Here is a 27,500-nt window from a genome sequence, read left to right on the forward strand (position 1 = left end):
AGCCAAGGAATGCATTGCTTTTGTATGAATGTGAATGTCAGCCAAGGAGTACCTTACTTTTGTAAGAACTGAACATCAGCCAACGAATGGTAATTGATTTTGTGAAGAAATGTGAATGCAACCAATTCTAAGGAAAGGGAGACGTTTTCGCTAAAAAACTTTTGTAAAAAAGTGTCGAATTGGGCCTCAGTCAAGGAATGCTTTTTGTAAGAAATGTGAAATGGGCCAAGCCAAGGAATGCTTTTGTAGGAAATGCATTGACACTCACGACACCCAAGGTGGAATACTGCTTTTGTAAGAATGTGAATGCCCACGCAAGGAATGTCCTTTTAAGGTTACACTTGTGAATGCCAGCCAAGGAATGCTTTTGTAAGAATGTGAATGCCAGCCAAGGAATGCTTTTGTAAGAATGTGAATGCCAGTCAAGGAATGCTTTTGTAAGAATGTGAATGCCAGCCAAGGGACGCATAATCTCGATCCATTCATTCAAAATAAATATGTAATTTGTAGAGATTTTAAGGAAGGTAGTGAAACGAGACGAGAGCAATGGTGTAAGCCCAGCCGTAATATAAACATGCTCTGTAAGGGAAGTGCTGACTTCAGATTCTAGCGAGTTTACCATCCTTCTTTTTTTTTTCCACTTATCAGGTGGTAATATTTGTTTTCCAACCATCAATATTTCACATCACATATAAGTATTTTTATCAATATGATCGCGATTTATACCTAGTGTTAGATACATCACGTGTTATTGTGGTTTCATGCTTATATATATATATATATATATATATATATATATATATATATATATATATATAATATATATATATATATATATATCTACATATATATATGTGTGTGTGTGTGTGTGTGTGTGTAAAATTCTCACGGTCTGACTATGTATGTATGTATGTCTGCATGTATGTTAGCTATAGACGGCGAAACTACTGGACCAAATTGAACCAAAGTCGGACCATATATGTAGATTTTATAAAGGATAGTGTTAACGGGGTGCTGTTTTGATCCGGATAGCCGGCCATGCGAACTTCATTATTACTTGTAGAGAAAAAAGAAAGCATTAGTCTGGTACAACGTTTCACGAGGATTCCAAATATGCTCTTACCTTTCTTCTACGATGAAAAAATAACAATGATATTAGGGGATGGTTTTTAGCTGAGTACCGTTTTGATCCGAATATCTGGCCGGATCTTATTCGATATTAGTTGTAGAGATAAAAAAAAAATAACACTTTATTCCCATAGAACATTTCACAAGGATTCCAAATATGCTTTTACTTTTCTTTCTACGATGAAAAATAACGGATGATGTTACAGGTTCGCCAATATAGTTATATATATATATATATATATATATATATATATAATATATATATATATATAATATTCTTAATAAATATATACATATTTAAATATTTATATATATGTTAACGTAAATAAATAAATAAATATAATAATATATCTATAATTTATATACTATATTATATATAGTATATTATATATTATATACTTATATATATATATATTCTTAATATTATTAAGATATATATATATAATCGTAACACTTGCTTTTGGTTTTGTCTTATTTTGTCTGATAGGTTTTTGAACTACTTATTTTCCTAAGTCGCTTTTTACCTTTTCCACATTAATTGTACCAACTTGTATGCATTTATTACCAAGTATCTTCTTTGACTCATGCTGGCTTCTTTACCCTGACAGCGGGCACGACTTCCGTCGGTTAGGGCGTGTGGGTGGATCTCGACTGCACCAGCCCAGGATGAGTCTGCTAGGAAAGCCCCTCAACTACAAGACTTCGCGGAGGGACGTCCGCTACAGAAGGACCCAAGCCAAGGTCTACAACTTCCTGGAGAGGCCCCGGGGAGTGAAGGCCGTCGTCTATCAACTGGCTGTGTGAGTTGAATGGGATATTATTCTATCGCTTTCCCTCACTTCTTTTTCCTTCTACTGAAGGAGACTGGGTGTTGTTGTCACTGCTTTCCCTAGTTTTATCGCTCTAGGGTTTATATTTTTATTAATGGTCTGAGAAAACTACTTATTCGTCGTCAGAAATATTGGTTCTAGAGATAAACTTCCGTTTGCATTGCCTTGTATCACCCAAGGGCACTAGCAGAATCCCCCCCGCCCCCACCAACCCCCTGAAGAATGATGACAAAATAATAATATTGAAGATTTAGTTAATTATAAAGAATGAGAAATATGGAAATGGGGAAGACAATCTATTATATAAATAACAATAAAATTTTGAGAAAAATTAATAATAATAATATGTATTTATATACATGAATACACACACACACACATATATCATAGATATTATATATATATATATAGATATATATATATATATAATAATATATATATTATAAGTTATTATATATATTATGTGTGTGTTGTGTGTGATATAAAATGAAAATGATGCCCCCCAAGAAATTTTTTGGATCCGCTATTGCCCAAGGGTATAATAATTTTTTTCTGATTCTCTCAAATTTTGCCAGGTAAGTCAATGTTAGCCTTTTTTTAAGTTTTATGCAGACTTGGAGACTTGTCAACACTGAAACCATGTCGCTTTTTATTGTTTCAGCCTTTTAAAAATCTACTCGGCGAGGTTCCACAATAGAGCCAGAGGTCAAATTTATAAGTTGCCAATGTCAGGAAGTCTGTCGAAGTTTATCGTCTCTTATCTCTTTCTCAATATACATATGTTCCTCGCTGGACGAGTGGTTTTCGCGCTCGGCTGCCAATCCGGTGGTCCGAAGTTCGAATCCCAGCACGGCCAACGCGGAATTAGAGGAATTTATTTCTGGTGATAGAAATTCATTTCTCGATATAGTGTGGTTCGGATCCCACAATAAGCTGTAGGTCCCGTTGCTAGGTGATCAATTGGTTCCAGCCACGTAAAAATATCTAATCCTTTGGGCCAGCCCTTTAGGAGAGCTGTTAATCAGCCAGTGGTCTGGTAAAACTACGATATACTTAACTTTTTTTTTATTTTTTCTCATATACAGAGTCTTTGGGAGATGTCTTTTTGTTGGACGTTAATCAGGGATTTGGCTAAGGTATTTGGGTAGGTAAATGCAAAAGGGTTGGATTTCCCAAGGGTGTGAGTTACTCTCTTAATCGTCTCCAGGTGGGGAATTTTTATTTTATTGTTGGGTGTGTCTCTGGTCTTGTCTTTAGGGGGTCGGTAGAAAATTACGTTTGCTTTTTGAATTGCTTTCTCAATTATATGGTCAGGATACTTTAAAGATGAAAGTTGCTTGCGAATTAGTTCAAATTCTTTTTCCAGGAAATCTGGGGAACAAATTCGTAAGGCTCTTAAGAATAGGTTGCTAGCTACACCTATCTTGATAGTATTGTCATGATAGCTAAAGTAGTGAATATATGAAAGTGAGAACGTTGTCTGTATATGGTAAATTTGTATTCTGTCGTGTCTCTGATTATTAAAACATCAAGAAAAGGAATTATCAACCTACAAAATTAAAGGAAGATTAAAGGAAGATTATCAGCGGGGGTGACCTAAATTGGCTTACTTGTGGACGAATCTCTTGGTATAAATACCACCTTTTCTGTAAACTTTTCTCATTCATATACCTGAAGAGAGAGACAGCAGTCTCTGAAATATAGTACTTTTCTCTCTACATTTTGGTGTTTTTATGGGCTCCTTTTATTAGATGGAATTCTGTTGTTACAGAACATTTTTGTTTACCAGTCATATATATATATATATATATATATATATATATATAATATATTATATATATATATATATATATATTTATATTATATATACCATGTATGTATGTGCGTGTTGGCGACCCAAAATGTTTTATGTTCTTATGCATATGTATTTGGATTATCAATTGTCTTACGCTATTTTCATTAGAAATTAGTCAAAGGATCTTTCTCAGTTGCTTGTAAACTATTTATTTAATAATAATGCATTTGAAAACAGTATCCCACATTAATTTATTCATCGTTATTTTGGAGGTAGAAAGAGTCAGGTGGTCCATCGTAATTGTTATCTTTATTCAAAACTTGTTTCAGATCGAAGACCCTAAAATATTAATTTCTTCCTCAAATGGAGTTGCTTGGTCCTTTGTTAGAGTGCTACTATATTCGTGAACACTAATCTCCTTCTTGCATCTTTGATACAATATGGTTAAATACTTTCTAATATCATAAAGTATAAAAGCAAAAGTGCTCCAGACATTGCTCTATATTCTTCACTATCGCTAAGCAATGGCTTTGAAAATTTGGGGTTAATTTACTGTGATATATTTAAGCGGAAAGAAAATTTATTTCAAAAATTTGGAGACAGTCGCTCTTGGCTGTAAAAATATCAAATTTCTATTTGTGATGGTATAACAGACTTATAATCACAAGTCAGTTCCCATATTCCTTTTATGTCAAAGTATATAGCTTACTGAATTCTTGTGTACCTCACTATGTTATTCCGGGGATAAAAAATCGTTATAACAACCACATTATTTCCACTGCCCCAAGCCGTCCCCGGGTCCATTTCCTTGAGGGGATGCTGTGATTCTCCGGCGGTTTAGTATCACGTCTCCCAAGCGCCTTTCACCGGAAATGACGAGATGAGGAAAACATTTCTGCTGTTCCTCTCAGCGTCAGCATCATCACCATCATCATCTCTTAATCCGACCCCACCCCCTCTGTGTCTCCTCCGTTTTCTTCAGTGAGTTCTCGATTTTTCCCTAATGTTTTGAATGACTTGGAGCAGATCTAGATACCATGTTTTCTCTCGCTTGTCATCATTTATACTATGACGTGGCCTTGGGATTGTGTAAAGGAATAAACTATAGATGCAGAGGGAGGGAGAAACCGACATCAATTACATTTTTTGTAATGAATACCATTTTACATTTATCCAATTTGTGTTAACGTGAACATCAGTGAAGCATATACTACGAGTAAAAATAAATCATTTTATCCAGTGAAAACTGAGAGACCCAGATGGGCCTTTGACTTTGTTGAGAATATATCGGCTCTTCCAAAGGCTAACTAGATCGTACAACCTTACAAGAGTGATAACATTCATGGCCCGGATGAGTAATTGCTCTTTATCTCGTTAGATGCATGTTGTTGCAATGAAATGGTGTTTGCATATCGCCGTTTCTAGTGTATGTGATGTGATGTCCACAAAGGAGAGATTTCCTCCCAGATGTGAAGGTTAGATTTATCTGGTTGATATGGCTCACTCTGTTGATTTTAAGTGCTGTACTTTTTCGTTTATTTATTTATTATTACTTTTTTAAGAAATGGAAGAGAATCCACTTTAATTCATGCATATACTCATATGATCTCATGACAGATTATACAAAGTCAGCATTCAGTGATTGGTTAATTTAATTTGCAATGCTACTAATATAGCTAACATTATTATTTAAAGGAATTTATATACAACGTCAGCGTTCTCGCTTTTTCCAACATTTGCCTTTGACTTAATGATAACATATGTACGGTAACTTGATACATTGCGGAATGTAGAGAGCGTCTTGTTGTCTTCTTGGTCAGTGCTATGAAACTTTTAGTATTAAAGTCTTTATTTAGGCTGTAGTTGAAAATCTACTTTTACCTGTTGTCAAATTTACTCTAGACCTAGGTTATTCAGACATAGGCTTTGTTAATGGCTTCGTTTTGGCTTGTTCCTCTGGTGTGCCCATTTACCCAAACATTTTAATGCCATTTCATTTGCAAATGCAACCCTTATTTTCGCTTTGTTTCCAATCGGTTTAAATGGCAGGTATGTCATTACGAAAGAAGGGAAATTCGCAAACTCCACTCATTTTTTATTCAGACGAGGTTCAATTCGCCCAGCTGTTAAGTGTCCGTTGTCTTTCTTATGGTATATGCTACCTCAGTGACGTCACTTATGCCAAATTTTCCGATCATTTACAAATGAAGTGCTTTTTGGGTACGTAATTCTGACTAACTGGACCAGGACCAGTGTTAGGAAACAAACTCTCTCTCTCTCTCTCTCTCTCTCTCTCTCTCTCTCTCTCTCTCTCTCTCATGCAAGTAATAGCTTTCATTTGTTTGTAAATATATAATAAAAGAAGCTGAATGGCCAAGAGGATAAACAATACAGAGTGAAACAATGGTTTTGGAGGTTATGTGGACTGCAGATAATTGACTCGTGTTGTGGGGAACATAAAAGGAAGAAAAGAAAAAAATTAAATATTTTTTTAAATGCCATATAAGCAAGCCCATGGACCATTTTCATAAGTTGCCCTGTGCAAACATATAATGAAGATATATTTTTTTTCTTTACAGTATGTGTCACTATTTTCTTAATGATTAGCCTGAGAACCATTGGTGTTATCGTATACGTATTAAGAATCTGCGGGATATCAGTCCCCTCTTCCCCCATTCAACGAAAACTTCGTTAATTTGGTAAACTTTTTAAAGCCAGTATCGCGTGTGTTTCTTAGGCTTATGTACAAACCTTGAGTAGTAATTTATTAAGTGTCTTCCCAATATTTTTAACGCACATTATGGATGAGTTGTAATCTGATTCGAAAACTGTTTTCATAACTTGATATGATATTTTCTGTTTTTTTTTTTAAGATGTTATTTACAAACGTAAAGATGTATCACTTTGATTATGATCCGTTCAGAATATTATGACGAAGTATATCTTTTCAGTATTTTTCTTTAGATAATAATCGATAATATTTACCTACATCATTCTCTCAGTTAAGAGATGGTAAACGAATATATCCTGGGAACAGTGGGATCGTTAGTATGACCTCCAGGGAAATTAAGGTAAATGTGTTGGCTCTTGAGATGAATCGAACATGTGCAGAGCGCGAAGTCAGATGGAACAGAAGCTTTTGTCTTACACTATCTTTCTTACCTAAATAATGAGCGAGAATGATTAATATAGAATATTTTCAGAGCATATTCAAATATTGCTTAATTCCTTGCAGAATTCTGTGTTCATGTTGAAATAAATTTCGTTATTTTAAGAAATGTTTTTATTGAGTGATATATTATTAGATGCGGTGTTATGCGTTCGAAATTGGTGATTCATTTAGATACATTCGCTTTCTTAAAGTTTATTTGTTTTTTGCGTTATGGGTGTACGCCTGCATTTTTCTAGGCTTTATATAAGTACAAATTAGTGATATATATATATATATATATATATATATATATATATACATATATATATATAATATATATATACTTTTAAAATTTATATATAATTATATATTTATATATATATATACACACACACACACACACATATATATATATATATATATATATATAATATATATATATGTATATATATATATATATATACACACACACACATGTTATATATATATATATATATATATATATATATATACACATATTTGTGCGTGTAAGTATGTATGTGTGTATGCATGTAAAAGCAATGAACTACAGCAATGTGCACGTGCTGTTAAGAGAGCTTCGAACAACGTTCATTTCAGTCGAGGAGAATTTAATCTCTCTTATATGTGTTCTTTCCTCCTGGAATGCATCAGGTGTCCGGAAGCTCTCGAGGTACGTGTGTCGGTTTCCAACACCTTTTTCGTATCGGCGAGAGAAACTTTCTTTCACCTGCTGGACTCTCTCTCTCTCTCTCTCTCTCTCTCTCTGTCGGGGGATGAGGGGGGGGGGGGGGGGGGGGCGCTGTTGGATACGAAATGGAAACGTCAGATCCGAATTGTAAAATAATGGATTATAATATAAGGGAAATGACTTGAACCAACTTCGTAAAGTAAGAGAGATTTCTAAGTCAGAAAAAAGGGATACAAACTTAGAAACAACATTTTTTTAAATGAAGAGAGGCATGTCTGTGTTGCCACGATATATATATATATATATATATATATATATATATATATATTATATATATATATATATGTGTGTTGTGATGTGTGTGTGTGTGTGTGTGTGCGCGTGTGTGTGTGAGTGTGCGTGCGTGTGTGTGTGTGTATATGTATATAGCTAGATAGATGTATACCATAATCACGACAAGGTTAAGGTATCGCGGATTCGTTTCTCGCTACCGGACATCATGATTTCTTAAAATATATATAAAGAAAAAAAAATTGTAGATGGAGCTCAAGGGTTAGTAGTGACAAGCGTATCCAAAAAAAAAGAGGAAAGAATTCGAGAAGTTGAAGAGGACATTGTGGCTATTACAATTTCATATGTTCGACGATTTTGACCAGTTTACGTTTATTTGTTCACGAGTTTGTAGTACATCTGTCATAGTGTACCATTTTACGTAATTTATCAGGTCATTTGAAATTTCTCTCTCTCTCTCTCTCTCTCTCTCTCTCTCGTCGAATTGCGGCAGGGAGCTCAGATCGTCATTCTAACATCAAAGCCATCTTGAACCTTTAGTCTTCGATTTGATTAAAAGGATTTGCTTGGCCTTTGTGGGGTTTTGTATCTGTCCGTATGTCTGTCTGTCTGTCAGTGTCTGTTCGTCGTCTGTTTCCTTGACGATTCGGCCTCTGAAATCCAATTGAATGATGTAACAAGATATGGATTTTCGGTCTTGTCATGTTCCCGGGGCTAAACTTTGATGTTAAATACATCAGAGGTGAATCAGTTAGATGAATGGATATCCCTTTTCGATTCGTATTATTGTTCTAAGGCCTCTATGTAACTTTTACATTTTCATACTTCGGTAAATTTATATGTATATATCCGCATGTTTCTTGGTTAACATTTTTCATTTGGTTATTGCTGCTGGATGACCAGAGGTGATCCGAATCTTCGATGCTCTACTGTCCCGTCTGCTCACATTGCGACACTGCCCCGATTTCATTAGGGGATAAATTTAAAAATCATAGTGATATTATATATTATAATATATAAAATATATATATATATTATATATAATTAATATATATATATATAAACCGTTCTGAGATATGGCAGTTACTAGTAACTCGAACAACAGAAGACTGTTGTAGGAGGAAGTACAACTCAGGTGGTCCCTTAAAATACATTTATTGCAACGTTTCAAAACACAAAGGTTTCATTTCCAAGCTGTAAAGACAGAAAACAATAGAATTTATATTAAAAGCGCAAAATCACATACAAGGAAATAATACATTATAATAACAAGATAAAAACTAGTTGTAGCAGAACCAAACCATGAAGAGAGAAAGGAAGGACAGAAGTCAGAAGGGAACAAACCAGAAATGGCCGGCAAAAGGCAAAGCTCACGTAAGGTAAAGAGTTGTCGAGGGAGACTGCTAAGTGTTCAATTGAGGAACAAGCTGTTTAATAAACAAGGACTCAGAATTGTCAGTAGTTTGCTGGAGTCCGTCCCAATATTCAAAATAAAATCTTTGTATTGTATATTGAAAATGAAAACTTTTAGTGTTTTGAAAACGTCGCAATAAATGTATTTTAAGGACCACCTGAGACGTACTTCCTCCTACAACAGTCTTCTTATATATATCTAGATATATATATATATATATATCTATATATAATAATACTATATTATATTATATATATTACATAATATAATATATAATATATAATATATATATATATATATATATATATATATATGTGTGTGTGTGTGTGTGTGTGTGTGTGTGTGTGCGCGCGCGTGTGTGTGTGTGTGTGTGTGTGTGTGTACATATTTATGTGTGTGAGTGATTGTACTTGTTATTCAAGTCGCTTTCCAGTTTAGAAATCAGTCCTTCATTTGAAGTTGAGCAATCGTGAACTTGTGCATTCGTGAGAGGAACAACATCCTGTAATAAAATATCGATGAGTAAAATGTACGGCGCACGGTTGTTAGGATTTAGAACCCTTGGAGGACTTTCTGAGTAAACTAATAAGAATTCAGTTTTAAGGCTGCTTCCAATTCTGATGAATGGTGGAATGAAGGTCGACTCTTGGTCGCTGGATTTCGGCGCTCGGGCTGAGGGACTGTGATTTCAACTTCGATGTCAACCTGGACCGTATCAGAATTCAATCTCTCATCCATAAGAAAATGAGTCGGTGCGCTAGTGATGACGAAGATCAGCTTCATTATGAAAGTAGAGAGGTTTCTCGTCAGTGTTTTTTCATTATTCCTTTTTTTTTTGTATTGTCTGTACATTGGTCTTTTTAAAAATCTTTCCTTTATTTTTAAGGTCGTACATAATCTTCAAAATTTTGACAAAGGTACTAATAAAAGTGCTATCAAATTTTCACTCCTTCATTGCTTCATTATTCTGTTCTCGGTTTTTTTTATATATAATGTACCCCTCCAACTCAGCTCAGTAACTAGGTCTATATTATCCCATTACATAAAAAGTTTTTTTATTCTATGTAAATCTCAAGCTTCTGTAATAACTTAGAGAAATTAATTTGATTAAATTCACCATTCACATTTTGTTGAAATAAACCGTTTTGAATATGCTTGATTCTGAAGGTCTTTTTTTTCTGTTTGTTGTATAACTGAAACAGCCATCTGAAAGCATAATCTCCCATTTCCGTGAGGCAGTCTGTTTGCTTCATGTATCCTGTTTCCTCTAGAATGTTGTGTAATACTTTCATTTTCATTGGTGACACCACCTGTAGCTATTACTAACATTCCTTTAGGAAAATTTTGGTCATCCTCAAAAGCTTCCGAGCATATCGTTTACTTTATACGTCCAGCATTAGATTTACTGTCAGCAGCCTCTTGGTCTTTATGTTCCTTGCGCTCTCTGTTATTAAGTTTAAGAGGATACTTTGCACAACTCGGTGTCCTACCAAGACTTTGCCTATTTGTCTTAATATTTTTGAGTAATTGTGCAACTACTGTTTTCTTATAGGCTTGGTTTTTCCTTATTTTAGTTGCTATTGTGTAATTTTCCTCTTTGTGTATTTAGTCTTCTCTTTGCCCTACTTTTCATTTTTTGTGAAAGAAAATGATTGAGATGGCTATTTGTCTGTCCGTCTGCGCTTTTCAAGTTCCCCCTCAGATCTTAAAAACTACTGAGGCTAGAGGGCTGCAAATTGGTATGTAGGTCATCCACCCTCCAGTCATCAAGCACACCAAATTGCAGAAATCTAGCCTCATCAGTTTTTATTTCATCCTGGCATGGCTGTAGGTGCCAACACCACAGGCCACCCTCGGGCCGCGGCTGAAGGTTTCACGGGCCGTGAATGAGAGTTTCACACAGCATTATACGCTGTACAGAAAACTATTGAGGCGAAGGAATTTATGCGTATATTTTGTCTGTTCTTCTTTGTAAAGACGCCTGCATTTTTGAGGGATGTTGTTTCGTATTGAATTAGCTTTCTGCCTTTTCCATAAGAATGAATTCATGTCGCCTGTGTCAGCAGAATGTGCTCAGTCTTGGAGATGCGTCTGACCCGTTAGTGCTATTTTACTGGTATCTTATACCAATGTGTGTAATTATTCAAAAGATGATAAAAAACTAATTTATAAGTTGCAGTACCTCTTAATCTGGATGTCTTCTGTATTCGTGAAAATAATCACGCCAGATGCCTGCGGGTATTGCTATGTTGAATCTCTCTCTAAGAGACGTTCTCTTTAAAAGAAAATACTCAGAATAGTTCTTCTGTTATTATTTCACATTTTAAAAAGTAATTTCTTCCTTGGTTGATAATGAAATGTAAACACTTATGTCAAACCGTTGCCTGGAGCAAGTTGTCTCGAGAAGATATTTACTATGGTAAATATAAAGGTACATAACTGTTGCTTAGGTAGTTCTTCGCGAGATTCTTAACATTAATGTGAACTGTGATATTCAGACTGTTTTCCCGGTTAAGATAAAACTAAACTTAGTTTCATGCTGTTCGGTCTTCCTGAGGGTGTTCAGTGGTAAATAAAATCAGTTAACACTGATTAAATAAATGAAAAAAAACACTGGTTAATTATGAATGTCTATGAAAGAGGGAAGAAGAAATGATGAAGATAAATGTGAAAGAGGCAAGAAGAAATGATTTAGATAGATATGAAAGAGGCAAGAAGAAATGATGAAGACAGAGTACCAGCTGACGAACAACCGAAAAATAATGATAGATGACAACAGGGCTGATCATTTGGGCTTCCAAATTGGTTTTGCAGAGCCCACGCTCAGGCTATTAGTTATCCATTCTTTTGAAAATATTTTTGTGTGTGTCTTCCCTGTCTGTGTTCTGAGAGCTCACAGCAATGAAATTCCTTATCTAAGCCGTGTTTTCGATAGACTGAAAATGCAAATAAAGTATATCTTGTCCTTGAACAGTATGTAGACATACACAATCTATCAGAATTGTTTTAATTGAATCTCGCACTGTGCAGATCTTCGTATCATACCCAGAGGTTGCTGATGACCTTGATTACTGAATATCAGGAAAAATCTCTCTCTCTCTCTCTCTCTCTCTCTCTCTCTCTCTCTCTCTCTCTCTCCTCTCTTCCTTGTGGAATAAGCTACAAGATAGCAAGGATGCTGCCACTCTAAATTCTTTTAAGGTTAAGTCGAAGAAATGCCTGTTACATTAGTATTCACCTTCTATGAATTTACTTTCATGCTGATCTTTCATTATTTTACTCATATTCATTAATATGCATTGTAGAATAAACAGTGTCAATTGGAAATAAAGTTATTATTATCTCTCTCTCTCTCTCTCTCTCTCTCTCTCTCTCTCTCTCTCTCTCTCTCTCTCTCTCTTATCTTTTTTGAAGCAAAATCGTTGAAGACGGCATGGCGAGGAGGCCGGTTGGAGAGAAGCGGAGAGATAGAATATAAAATTCCGGGTGTTGCTGGAAAAGTTCATCTCGTGGGGCTATCAAGAGTTCTCACCTGTTTACCCTGAGGAGATAATGATTCTGAGCTGTTTGCCTTACGGAATAATGATTTTTACTTGCACGATTTCATTAAATTCAGGCTAGCATCCTCCCCTCCCCCATCACTCTCTCTCTCTCTCTCTCTCTCTCTCTCTCTTCTCTCTCTCTCTCTCTTCTCTCTCTCTCTCTGGATGAAGTTAACAAGACAGAATTCAGGATATAGTTATTTAAGAATATAGCTAAAGGTTATAAAAGCTGTTTCGATATCATCTTTGATAATATAATAATAATAATAATAATAATAATAATATAATAATAATAATAAAAAACTTGACGTAAGAAATAATTAGTTATACTTAACATATTGGAGGGAAACTATTTTGCCGTGACATATTATTCGTCATTTTGACAAATCTATCTGTATGTACTTTTTGCGTATTGTTTCACAGGATTTAACGTTTCGAAGAGTGACATGACGAATCTCCTGTGCATTCTTCCATTCAACTGATGTGCCATATTTGAAGTGAAGGAAATAATGGGTTTGTGTGTTGTGTTTTGGTGTATTATTCGACGGACGTACCATACAGAGCCCAGTGTGTTTTCGTAGCTTTGTGTCCATTCGACCTTTGCACGAAGTGGAACCAGAACGATTGGATGATACTCGAAGCTCGACAGCATCAGAGGATGGGATGATCCTTTAAGCTTGGCAGCTTCAGAAGATTGGATCATTCTCTCGTGTTAGATAACGATGGAAGTTTGGAAAACGCCGAACAAGATGAGAGGATTAGTTGCTGCTTGTCGCTCAACACCTTCACAAGAAACGTTCGTTCCAAGCTTTAATTTTTGGAAGTGAGAGAAACCTTCGTTTTGACAAAATTGCAATTTTTCTCGTTGCTCTTTTAGTTTTGGCGAAAGCCGGTGTCCGCTGTGGTGATAAGTACAAAGTGGTTTATTACGTATTGTCAGTGTTAAGGCCAGCTTGCCATTTGTTTCAAAGATGAAGGAATTCAGGCTGTTATTGACTTCTGTCACATTTGAAGGTCGGTTTTCCATCCTTTCCCTCACTGATGAGGTCAGGTTACATTCACATCTGACATCTTTGATGTCAAGTGGTTTTATTCTCCTTTATTAAGTGTCACGATGGGGCTAATGAAATCCACTTTATATACGTTCAACACTGATGAAGTCAGGTTTTCGTCTGATTTCGTCTTCAAGTCAAAGTTTTCGTGCATTTCAAATATACTCGGAAGAGGGATCCTTCCACTTTCCACGCAAGTTAGATTTCTTGAAGTCACAGACTCGTTTATATTATGGTAGCATTAAGGTTAAAGCATCTCGTTTGCCATATAATAATCTAATCTGTTGAAGTGAACGGATCCTCCACTTAACTTCTTTCCTATATTTTTTGAAATAATCTAATCATGCATTGTGTGGTTAAAGCAACGTTTATTCTGGCCTTCATACAGGAAAACAGTATCGTCATGAAGGCCATGCGCCTAGCATTTTTTTTTTTGTTTTTTTTTTCCTTAGATCGTCCACCATGATTATTGTTACGGTAAAAGAGTATTCCTCGTCTGAAATCAGTCAGGTCATTGCCTCAGTATCATTCATGTCTGACATTGGACGGTTCGAGATTATCGTAAATCTGATAACATTGCGTTAGTGAAAAGTTGACGAATTCTTACTAGTCGACAATAGAATCCGCCACTTCTGACTTGTTTATGCATAGAATCACTACTAATGGGACATCTTTGAATTCAGGTTTCGCTATTTATCTGAAGTCAGATTGTCCAGTTTCTCGTTGAAGTCATATTATCGTTCATTTCCATCAATTTCCAGGCCACAAACTTTTGCTGTAATGTGATGTTATTGAAATCAAAGGCACTTTAGCCTCCCATTTTTGTGGTCTCAAAGTCAATCGTTCACCAAGTTTTCTCAAGCTTTTGGTGCAAATGAAATTTCACTTTTCCGGTATTGCAGAAGTTAAAAAAATAAATAAATAAAAAAAAATTAAAAAAAAACTTTTCTAACATCTAAAGAAAAGAAGAAGAAGAAAAAACTTTCCTAACATCAATGAGGACAGAAATCCTGCCATGTTTTAAATTTTGGAAGCCGTATGACCCGCCATCGAGGCCATAGGATCAATCTCTAACCTACCTGACATTTTAAAGTTCACGGGATTTTCAACTATATTACATTGGTCCCGTTAGTCTTCCATTAATCAATCTTTGTAAAAGCTGGAAGTTAATCTGATTATTCCTTATATTGTTAAGATGAAAGGGTGGCCAACTGATTTAGTATGACTAAGGTCAACAGCGGGTCAGCCTCATAGAGTAACGTCATGGTAAAAAATTCATCCATCTCCAATTTTGTCTGCATTAGAGCTAGGATCCCAATTTTTTTAATATGATGAGTACCCATGTGGCTCTCTGGGTTATTATGGGAGCATCATCATAATTTTCGAAATTGGAAAGCAATCTAATTATAAGGATTGATTTTTGATTCCCATAGGAACTTTCTATTACATTAACAGAAGATTCATGGGTGAAACTTGTACTCTTCAGATATTTATTAGGATGTTATCCACATTTTCTAAACTTACACCGTACACACACACACACACATACACAAACACAAACACATACACACACATATGTGTGTGTGTGTTTATAAGTTTTTGCGTAGATTTAAGTGTGTGCAATATAAACAGACAGACAGATGTATAGATATAAAAGAGACAAGTTTCTGCATGAATTTCAAAGGTTTCAACGCACCTCTTTTATTACCTCAAACCTTGGATAAGTTCTGCGTTTCTGTTCGTAGCGTGTTAATTCTCTGAAAGTTTTTTTTATCGCAAAACAAAAATATCGAAGTAAAACGCCATTCCTTTTGTCAAACATGTAAGAAGTAAACGTTATTGGCATTGAAACGGTTTGATTCAAGATACATACAAAATATTTTGCAAATTGTTCACCGAGAAAACTTACAGATTCTTACGGAAACTTACGTTTCATGTCTCGTCTTTACCACATGAAACAATTTATTGTTGAATACATCAAAGAGGCTATTATATGCGAAAAAACAGAAAAGTACAACTTTTACGCACAGATGCAACTGTATTGGATAATAGATTTGACTAGTAAATTAAAACAAAGAGTAAATAGGCGATTGTAGCAGCATTTCTCTCTCTCTCTCTCTCTCTCTCTCTCTCTCTCTCTCTCTCTCTCTCTCTCTCTCTGCCACAAATGGACGAGAGCATCAAGGATGGTACAAACAGTGTTTTAGTATTACAGCTATTACAAAGATACTAAGCTGAAAACAAGTCGAGATACGTACTTTTGAAGTATTGTTAAAAAAAATTTGGGGGCGGATGTTAAAAACACTGTCATTCTCTTAACTTTATGAGCTTATTCATCCATAATCAGGATGATCCAGATATAGTGAAGATTCCCAGGAGAGTTCTTCTGTTACGCCTAGTGATGCAGTTTGCCACATTCCTCAGCTGTAATCTAAAAGAAAATGAATTACAGAAAGTAGTGACTAAAGCAAACGGCTATAGAACACTTTCTTATCGGTTCGTGATTATGCTTTTATAATTAGCAGTTCTCGATAACTAATGAGAGTCTTATATAGAGAGCATCATGTCTCTGTCAGACTTAAGCCTACAAAGACCTGGTGCACTCGAACACTATTTCTGTCACAGTGAAACATTACTGCCGGACCACAGGGTAGGCACAGTTTTGCTCGCAAGCAACTGATCGGAAATTATTTGGAAATTAATCCATTTCTTGCTGCTTTGCAGATGGTGCCAACCACTAAAATAGTTCTTCCTTTGGTCAGAAGGTAGCCTCTTCCATGATGTTAATACCTTTACTTCACCCACAAATCTGGCATTGTTGAATGCATTGACATCTTTTAATGTTAGTCAGCGTCTGACTTTATTGGAGATCAATGTATTTTTTTCGGACTGGTATCAAATTCGTTAGGTTATATATCCATATACTGTGGATCTTGGAAAATTTTATGCTTGCAAATATTCTAATTCGAAGAATACCAATTTTGAGACATTTTTAAGGTCTGACAGTCATGTATGTTAAGACAGTTTTGTGCGTTCATGTGTTGCGGACTCGAAGATCGCACTTTGTGACGTAGAGGATTGTCATTCAGTTATCTGAGCTTGTCCAGATTAAAGGGGTATCTGCTTGTTTTTGTCCTAGTAGTAATCAGATAGAAAATTCTGAAATTGATGGTCTTCGTAGGCAGAGAATCATCTGTAACACATCATTGCCAGTTTATGTCTACAATGTAATTCTGACATTACAGAGATCAGAACACCAGCCTCTAACTATCGGCACGAGGTCAGATCACTAATCTCTCTAACATTCCAGATACTCGCCTTAAACCTGGAAACTCTCCCAGTGGAAATGAGTGAGTTTCAGAATCACTTAACCTTTGATAACCATCATTTTTGAAAGATGTGAGAGCAGCAACGTCGGAAAAGTTCCATCAAGAGAGGAGAAGGAAAGTCTGGAGGAGAGGTAGTTGGAGAGCTCCTTGACCCGGCAGCTTTGGATCAAAGGTTTCTAGTATAATCCGCCATCGGGAGTTTCTGCGGCTTGCTATAAGGACGAATATATACTATTATATTCAATAAGACTGAGAGAGTTCGATCATTATTGATCCTTGTGTATATATATTATATAGCTATATATATATATATATATATATATATATATATATATATATATATATGTGTGTGTGTGTGTGTGTGTGTGTGTGTGAGACTGAGAATATACATATATATATTCATGTATATGTATATGTGTGTGTACGTGTGCGTGTTTGTGGAACTGCAGATATGAACTGTATATGTTTTACCATGATTTTTAAGTAAATAATTAAAAAAGCCAAAATTTGAACTAACTAAAGAAGTCATACACGTGAAGTTCTCCAGATCGAGCGCGTCCCGTCTTTATTGAGGGCAATGTTTATCCACCCTGAGGATCTCTTACCTTTGCCTAACCAAACCCGCCCCCCCCCCCCCCCCCTCTACCCGTATCTCCCCTTTCTCCGCACTCCTCACCTCCCCGCCCTCCAGGAGACCATAACCGGGGAATCGAATTTATCCTCCAGTCCCACTCAGGGATGAGAAACTGAAAATACATTTTCGGGGATGGCTTTTTAGATGAGCTTTGCCTTCGAACACGACATCGGAGAAGCGATCGTTTCGTCGTGATGCGATTCCATTTTTTGTCGTGGATTTCTCATGGGCTGCTTCTTTACCTCATGCTTGTCTGGAAAGGGTTCCACATGGAATTCTGGTCTTGTCGTATGTTTGTATGTTTCACGGTGTAGTATATATATATATATATATATATATATATATATATATATATATATATATATATAATATGTGTGTGTGTGTGTGTGTGTGTGTGTGTGTGTGTGTGTCGTGTCTGTGTGTAATGAATTTTAATCATATCACCTAATTCATATAAGAGCATTAAGCTACAAATGTCCTCTAATATCCATGGGCTGGAAGCATGGAACAAGAACACATGACGGCAGGGACATGCTTTAAACCCACGCAGCCCCATGGGAGGACGAACTTGTTACAACTAAGAAAATTCCCCTTAGGTTAACATATATATGAAAATATATAAATTTCCGAGGTAGAGCGAATTGGATATTAATGGTGCGTGCGTGTATGTGTGTGTTTATACACACACACACACACACACATATATATATATACATATATATATATATATATATATATATATATATATGCGTGTGTGTGTGTGTATTTATACATAGATGTTCTCGTGTGCACGTGCATACAACACACACACTATATCTATATATATATATATATATATATATATATATATATATATGTATACATACATACATACAATGTGTACTTAACGACATACTTTAAATTACACCTATATGTGTGTATGTATCTTGCTGATGAGGTAGGATTCCTAGGAATTCTGGCTGAAAGAGAGGTACTGGATTATTTATACTTTTGGCAGTAACTTAGCAATGCTTAGCGTAGCAGTTCCTGAAGTTTTTCAGTCCCAATACCCCAAAGGTCAACTCCAGATCAACCTGACACCCGCTTTCCAATATTAGCCTGCTACGCCCATATTGTAGCTTTTAATTTTCAGTGCAAAAGAGCAAATAGGACGGCTGAATTGTAGGGACTCCTTTTTTTTCATATGGCGGAAATAAATTAATAAAGTTTAGCTCAGACCACTTTCTCCTCTTGGTGGACATGTTCGAGTTTTGTATAGAATGCCAACACACCTACAACAAGGCCATACCAACAAATAGAATGCCTGATGATCCCTGATGAAACATGCACACTCATTCAAAATAAGGATATGTACACACACACCTACAATCTCTCTCTCTCTCTCTCTCTCTCTCTCTCTCTCTCTCTCTCTCATAACAAGCACTCGTTCACATAGCAGCAATTACTCATCACAATGAGCCTGCAAGGGTAAAGTAGGAGGTAGATGGCATCAGATTGTCTGGGCAAGTGGGAAAGTAGCAACGTCCAAATAATCTACACATAATATTATCACTGATAGCTCTTTAAAATCGGTAGAAAACAAAATTATCATCACGTACTAGTATACAGTATGTATACATACAGAAAAGAACAGATTATTTCATTTAAACCTGAAGGGAACAAACGCATAACCCACCTCTCGAAGGCATGCCGACGCGAAGCTCTCCAGCCACACAAAATATCTTACAGCACTATGTAATAATAAAAAAAGACAACAATGGCTTAAATAACGTATAATAAATAATAAATGTATGACTACTCATATGGCAACACTACACACTCAACTGCTTGGAGGGGTGGGGGGGGAGGGGGAGGAATTGGTGTTTACAGCGCTAGGGAAAAGGGGAAGCCTAAGATGATAAATTTTGAGCCGAGACCACGATTTGAATAGAGGAAACCCCCCTTAATTTAATATATTTCAGGATGCCTTTTTCGAAGCCACCAAGAACCGGTTCTGATAACCCCTCCCGGGGGTATTGAGGCACTACTCTAGGAGCACTGGTTAGACCATCTGTTGCGGAAGAAATAGATATCTGGTAGTCAGCCAACTATTCTGTATATATTTTAGCTTACTCAGGGAGTAGGCCTACAAACTACTTTGTTGTTCTTCTTGGTGTGTGTGTGGCGTTGGGGGGGCGGGGGGGCCAGTTAGGAAAGCCATGTGGAAAAGCCTGAAAAGGTCTGAAAAAGGTGTTTCGCGTTGAGTTAATGATACAGGAATTTTAGGATAGGACATTTAAGATATTAATTAGAATGAAAATGTAAAAAACAATAAATAATGTGCATGTTAAACAGTACAGAGAAATTATTTCTAATAATATAATTTAGCGTATTTATTGTAATTTTCGTTGGTGAAACAAGGCTCTATGTGACTGGAGATTTTAGCACGTTTTAATTTATTTGGTGCCCTAAATTTAGGCTAAATTTCTGCTCGATTATTTTGTGTTTCCAGGTACAGCTGAGAGTATATGAACGTGTTTAATTTGTGTCATTTTTATTTGATCCTTATTGTTAGTATTTGTAGTACTATGTATGAGTATTAATTACGGAGACCACTTCACGTTAAGTTATGAATATAATGTTTACAACTTATACGTGTTCCATCTTGAACGTCGTCCCGGGTAAGCTGGAGGTCGCATCACGCCTTGTTACTTTAAATATTATTTGTATGTGTGTGCTTGTTAGTGTGAAAAATTTTTTTAAAGGTCGACGGCACTAGTTTGTACAGATATCCACCAGGTAATGGCGTGGATGGTTTACTGTAAATACATTGTGAGAATAGTTCCTGCGATTCTTTTAAAAGTATTGCCATTGGCGGTCGATAGCAACGTACATTATAGGAGGAGTAATCATCAGGACAAGTGGATGGAGGGAGAGGGGAAAAGGGTGATCAGTAGAGAGGTCAAACTACCATTACCTTTTTCCCCTCTTTCTACGCCTACAAAGGACAAGATGGAACCACGGCCTCGGATTGATCTCTCCAAATTCTGTAGGTAAGTTAAGTAAGGTGAGGAAATCTTTAAAGATATATATATATATATATATATATATATATATATATATATATATATGTGTGTGTGTGTGTGTGTGTGTGTGTGTGTGTGTGTGTGTGTGTGTGTGTGTGAATATATATATAAAAGAAAGAGGTTTAGTATGTTGACGATACAAGACAGGCAGAGATGATTGGTGCAAGAGAGGAGCTGGGTAGGTAAACATGTATGGCTTGATAACAAGAACAATAAAAAAAAGCTAAAAAAAAAACTAAATGGTGGGATTAAAAAAAAACTAATAGTTGGTGGGATTACAATTGAGATGTTGCAATACTATATGTGACTGAGTGGGTGACCAACATGAGTAAGGTATATCTGCTTGAGGGAAAGATTCATTGAGATAACTGAGATTAATATTTGTTCCTTTGAATAAGAGCAAAGTTGTTAGAAGACACTTCAAGAATTAGAGGAGCTTAATTTTCTTTAGTACTGCAGGTAAGGTGTTTAGAGCTTAATTGAGAAGGTAAGGCTGTTTACATTAGGACTGATAAGGTAAAAAACATTACAAGTTTAGACTGAAAGAGAAAGTGTGGCTCGAATGGTCATTAAGAAATAGAAATGTGAGAAGTTTAAAAGCAAAAGGGTAAACAATGTATGTGACATATTGGAGATAGGCAGAGAAACATCAAGATAGATTTGAATGGGAAGCAATGGAGGGTGTTGAGGATGTATGTTATACAGAAGGTTAATTGTTGCGAAGGAGAAAATTTTTTTAAGCGTGACAATGACTGATTTGGTGCAAAAATAACAGTGACTAGGTTGTTTTATATCTCCGTGTTGGTTTAGTATCTTTAAGAATGGAGTACGAGAAGTATGAGAAAGGACAAATATCAGTGCAAAGTTGTGGGAAAAGATATATTGTGTTATAATTTGTGTATCGAGCAGTGTGGAATAATTAATTAATGCAGACATTATATCACTAAGTGGGGGTGAACAAAAACTGCAGAAACTATTACAAGATTTTGAAAGCGATTACGAGAGGAAATATATAAGGAAGAACTTGAGCAAGAGCGAGGTTATGAAGAAACCGAGAACCAGGAGATCATGCAGGGAGTGTCGGTATGAAGGAATAGAAGCAGCAGATTTTTATAAATATTAATGAGTAAAGCTACTGGATAACAATTTAGAAATAAATAGAGAAGCAGAGGTTGGCATGCATGAATATATTATTGAACCAACTCTCCATCATGGAAATGATGTGTGGATGTTGACTACACATGTAATGAAGAAGGTGGAAGGTGGGAAGATAAACTGGTCATAGTATTCATGGTATAATAAGATTTAAAAGGTTGAAAAATGTGGAGATATGTAAGAGTGGTAAAAGGGTGAACGTAGGTGAAAGGATGAATAACTGCCCTGAAATGGTTGCCATGTGGAAAGAAGAGGGTCGATGAGTTAGCGGAAAGATGATAAAGTTCAGAAGTATTGTGAGAAAGGAGGAGAGAAGGACCTAAGAAGGAATGGAGAGATGATGTGGAAAGAATCATCGCGAAGGAGGCTGCCTTAACACTGGAAGCCAGAAGCCAGATTTGAGGTGGTCTGAGCATTTGTCAGTTTTCCAAATTTCCTTATTCCCTGAAACCCTGTGATGTATGTTATTGGTTTTCGAAAGGGAAAGGTGTGGCTCTAGGTTCCAGCGACAATAACCGATGCCTAATCCTATTATCACCCTCTGTTAGGACAAGTTCGGACAGAATTTTAGTTAATATTTGTGGAATTTGTGATGGCCATTTTTTTCATGTTTAGGTATTGCGATTTACCACTGTTTTTTATGTATAAAGTATATTTATTCAGCAAAAATTACACAAACAGATAGGAAATCAAGTAGTAGTTTCATATGTAAATATGCGTGTTTTATAAAGATGTATATATACATATATATATTATTTTCTTTTTATACGAAATATCAACTTGCATCCTCAGTACCGTTGAAGTAATGGCGTTGCAATATTGTTGTTTTAAACGAATTTCACAGCAAATGCGTTTGGGAAGTGGTCTTACGTACCCAAGGGTATATGTGGAGAAGAGTGCGGAAGTTGTAAGGTGCTTTCCAAGGACGTATTTGATTGTAGTGTGTTATATACACACACACGCACATACATACATACATATATATATATATATATATATATAAATATATATATATATTACAACATTGTGTGTGTGTTTATGTAATACGTACACTTGTGTGCGTGCTCGTTTATAACCTCAGGGCTACCATGAAATCTGTAGGTTAATATGTGTTAAACCTCAATGTAGTTTTTTTTACTGTCTGTTACTCTTTCTGTATTTAAAGGCTGAAAGTCGTTAGGGAAAATGCAATTCTAAGGCTTCTATGATAATGAAAAGATATGTCACGTATTCAACTCACATAAGTATGGGAGAAAAAGAAATCGTATTTTGAATGTGTTTATTTATATTAATGGTTCCTAATGGGAAAAAGACCTTCCGTTTCTGGGAGGATAAATATTTGCGAAAATAACTGAAAGTTGCGGACCATTCGTAATTGATTTCCGATCTAGTTATTTTGCATGGTGGTTTTGTTTATTTGCTTCGTGAAAGGGGAGGGGAGTTGGAGGTACGTACTATTTACACCAAGACACACTATTGTAAACTTTGGTGATCATTTAATTGCATTAACAATTTTTGAAACCGTTTCATTCACCTTGCAATGGAATTCTTTTCTTCCTAATTTGGAGAAGCTATAAATTCAAATGATATCGCAGTTATGAACAATAAATATGGAATATAAAAAGGGTAAATTCCCCTTACTGTGCAATCAGTCATGATGATTAATGAAGTTAGAGGATAATCTTTGATAAGTGGGCAATCTTTCCTTACCAATGTCGTGATATTTTTGGGTAATTGCCTGGCAGGGTAAGCGGAAGGAAGGAAGGGAGGGAGGGAGGTGCTTCATTCCATGATGCGGTTGTTCACAGGAAGTATGATAAATAAATAATATGTTTTATATATATATATATATATTATATATATATATATATAATATATAATATATCTATATATATATATATAGTATATATATATAATGTATATATGATGCATCTATACACGTGTGTTTGTACACACACACAAAACTGAAATTTGTGGTTCAATAAATTAAAGAAATATAAGAACATAGCTTTACTAGTATGCCATGGAATACGACAAGTAAAATTTGTATTGAAACAGTAACACTAAGAATATTAGGATTGATAGGGGAAAAATATGTGGGTATGAGGATCTTAAATATGAGTGAAAGAAAAAACGATTGAACCTGGGAAGAGAAAGGCCGAGAAATTTAGAGATGCATTAAAGTTTTAGAAAAAGGTTACCCCTGATGAGAAGAAGAATTAGCGTTTTGAGAGCGTTTGGTCTTGTGGGAAGCAAGGGTTTAAAGGTTAGATAGAGACGAGTAGCACAGTGTTTGTATGAGTGATTAACTCTGGCAATTTCTGTAAAAGTAGGTTCATGGCCATATTAGCAAGGTCAATATGAAAGGTTTGTGGAAAATGTTTTTGGGTCTTTATTAAAGGATCTTGATATTATTGTAACGTTGGTTTGAAAGGTTCATGAATATTTTGTAAGGCTGCTACGAATTACTCATGGAATTTTTTTTTTTCTGAAAATTCCAAGGGTCTTTTTTATTTCAGTCCGTCTGAAAGGTTCGTAAGCAATATTTTTAGGATCGGTGTGAACAATGACGTCATTTCAGTAAATTTGGTCTGAAAGATTTGTTTAAAATTGCTATTAAGTTAGTTTTAACGGTTCATGGGAACTTTGCAAGGGCAGTCTGGAACATGGCCATTTTATTAATGTCAGTTTGAAAGTTTGACCATTTTGGTGACGTTGGTCTGAAGGGTTCATGGATATTTTTGTTAGGTCGGCCTGGAAGGTTCATCAACTTTTTGTTTGCTCATGGAGTTTTCGGGAGGTCAGTCTGAAGTTTTGGACGTTATGGTAAGGTCATTCTCAGGAGTTCTTAGACAATTTCGTTAGGTCTGTCTAAAAGGTTCATGGTCATAGTTGTTCTGAGAATTGATTTTACTGATATTGATGAAGAAGATTGAGGGTTTTCTAATCTAGAATCTTTTTCCATTCACACACACACGTGTATATATATATATACATGCACACACATGCATATATATATATATATATATATATATATATATATATATATATATAAATATATATATATATATATATATATATATATATATATATATATATATATATATATATATATATACACTATATGTTTTGTGTGTGTGCATTACAAGACCTATCACTTTACTAACACTTCATGGATATACTCTGTGCATGCTCTCATATATGCATGAAGTGTTTGTAAGTCATAGGTCTTGTAATGCAGTAAATGTTAGTGCCTTCTGAATATGCAGGAAGCATAATAAACAAATAATATCCAAGCGACACGTTGAGTGTAAATGGAACGAAGCAATTCATCTTCCTTGTCTGTGAAGGAAGTAGGAGGAGATAGAGGATGGGCTTGAGGAAGAGGAGGAGGAGGCGGGAGGCTTTAGGGAAAGGGTTCTGTCCGAGGGGGGAGGGGCAGTGTTGTGTCGTGTTGTAGCTTTCAGGCAGCCAGCCCCTTCCGAAGACGTATTGTTTCCCTGTTGACCGAAATTCATCGCATCCTCTCGTCTTTCTGGCTGCAGATCTCGAGAAGGAATGATGCAGCATCTCGCCTTGTCCGTTCTCACGGGTGTTTGCCGGATTTCAAGCGTTACGAGCAGATTGTTTTTCAGTTTAGATTTTGTTGCAAGTTTAATAGGAATGTTCGTTTTCGGATGTTCATGGAGGGTTACTAGTTTTGCTTGAATAATTCTTGAATGGAGAGGAGGGTCTTCATTCGTTTTTCTTTTCTGTTCGTTTGAATGAGAAATTATCAGACGTTGTTTTTGGGCTTTTCCGTCGCTCATTAAAGCGAATCTTCAGTAGTGAAAAGAAATGTAGAACGTATAATTGCTCCTTCTCATGGGTAGTATTTGCAAAGATGCACAAAATAGTAGGAAATGTGTATTTTCTTTCCGGAGAGACATCCTTTCCTCTTTCGGGAATATATTTTTTTTTGTTTCGGTATGTGATATACGTTATTGTTCATCTCATGGCTAGAAAAGTGGTTGATAATACTCGCTGGAGAACGTTTTTTCTATTGTGTGAGTGTTTTTTTTTTTTTTAATATCAGTACGGGACTGTTGTGTTTCATGATTAATTTGATGATCAGAAATGGAACGAAAATATTGTGATATATGAAATATCAGTTAATTAAAGGGAATTCAATAAACTGTATTTTTCCAGACATTAATGTACTGTTTGCGCTGCCCAATCCTAGTAATCCATTTACTCTGAAATGGTGAAAATGGCAAGTGATTAAATTAGTATACTGATGCACGCTTTCATCTTTGTATAGGACTTCGGTCAGGTAGGTTGTTGTATAGAAAGTTAACTCAGTAATATATATATATATATATATAGATATATATATATATATATATATATTATATATATATATATATATATATATATGATATATATATGTATATATATACGATATATATATATATATATATATATATATATATATATATGTATATATATATATATATATATATATATATATATATATATATATATATATATATATATATATATATATGCATACCTACATAATAGTTAAGCTGTCAGTGGTGTTTCTAACCTCCTTTCATTTACATATACTTTGTCTCGTTTACTTTGAGGCAATAGTTAAAGTAAGGGAGTTACATGGTGGGTTCATTATTCTTGTAGATAAGAAGTAGCTTTCATTTTTAAAATTTAATTTTGGAAACTGACTATTTTCTTTGGATGAAAGCAATTCCCAAACATAGTGAAAATACTTGAGTCATATATCACAAGAACGGAAATACACCCTGCATCTTTTTCACGTGTAATATTCAAGTCGTTATTTTGCTGCGGAAGAGAAGGCCTCTTGCCATATAATATCACGATGCTTGTTACTTTCAGGTTGATCCAATAACTAAAGGACCTGCTCGTTACTCTTGCCTCGTGTCCTTCGTTCGGTAGTTTTACATTATACAAGTACAGAATAACTTAAAAGTGAAAGAGAGAGAGAGAGAGAGAACATTCGACCATAATTGTCTGAAAATAGAATGTAAAACCAAGCCCATTTTACCAGACTATTTCCCCTAGCTGTCGAACTTAATCGCATTTCAACCCCACCTGTCATTCACTGAATTCGAATTCCCCATATTTGGCATAAACCAACGAGATAAACGCGACCAATTTTCTCGAGCAAACACGAGCAAATGTCCACAGCGAACGCACCACAAGCAGAGTAACACGAGAGGGCAAACAACATTCACAGACGCTGAGACAGCCACGTTTTCCTGATTGTGTTCAGCTGGGCCGTCTGTGGATATCTGTCGTTCCTTGTCGTTTTGCAGGTTTTTGAGCGGACAGGATAACTCACTGAACTGGAATGACCTGATTTCATTCTTGATTGTTTTCGTTGGGGG

The 27,500-nt window shown here is 35.6% G+C and overlaps 1 protein-coding gene across 1 annotated transcript in view; it reads left to right on the forward strand.

Annotated features, from left to right (window-relative positions):
• Positions 1 to 27,500, forward strand: part of LOC135216422 (potassium voltage-gated channel subfamily KQT member 1-like) — a 691,013-nt gene that overhangs the window by 301,267 nt on the left and 362,246 nt on the right. The window contains exon 2 of the mRNA XM_064251767.1: positions 1,737 to 1,928. Coding sequence (XP_064107837.1) covers positions 1,795 to 1,928 — 134 coding nt within the window. The 5' untranslated portion in view covers positions 1,737 to 1,794. The remainder of the gene's footprint in view (positions 1 to 1,736; positions 1,929 to 27,500) is intronic.

The sequence above is a fragment of the Macrobrachium nipponense genome, chromosome 6, assembly GCF_015104395.2.
Source record: "Macrobrachium nipponense isolate FS-2020 chromosome 6, ASM1510439v2, whole genome shotgun sequence".
NCBI classification, from domain to species: Eukaryota; Metazoa; Arthropoda; class Malacostraca; order Decapoda; family Palaemonidae; genus Macrobrachium; species Macrobrachium nipponense.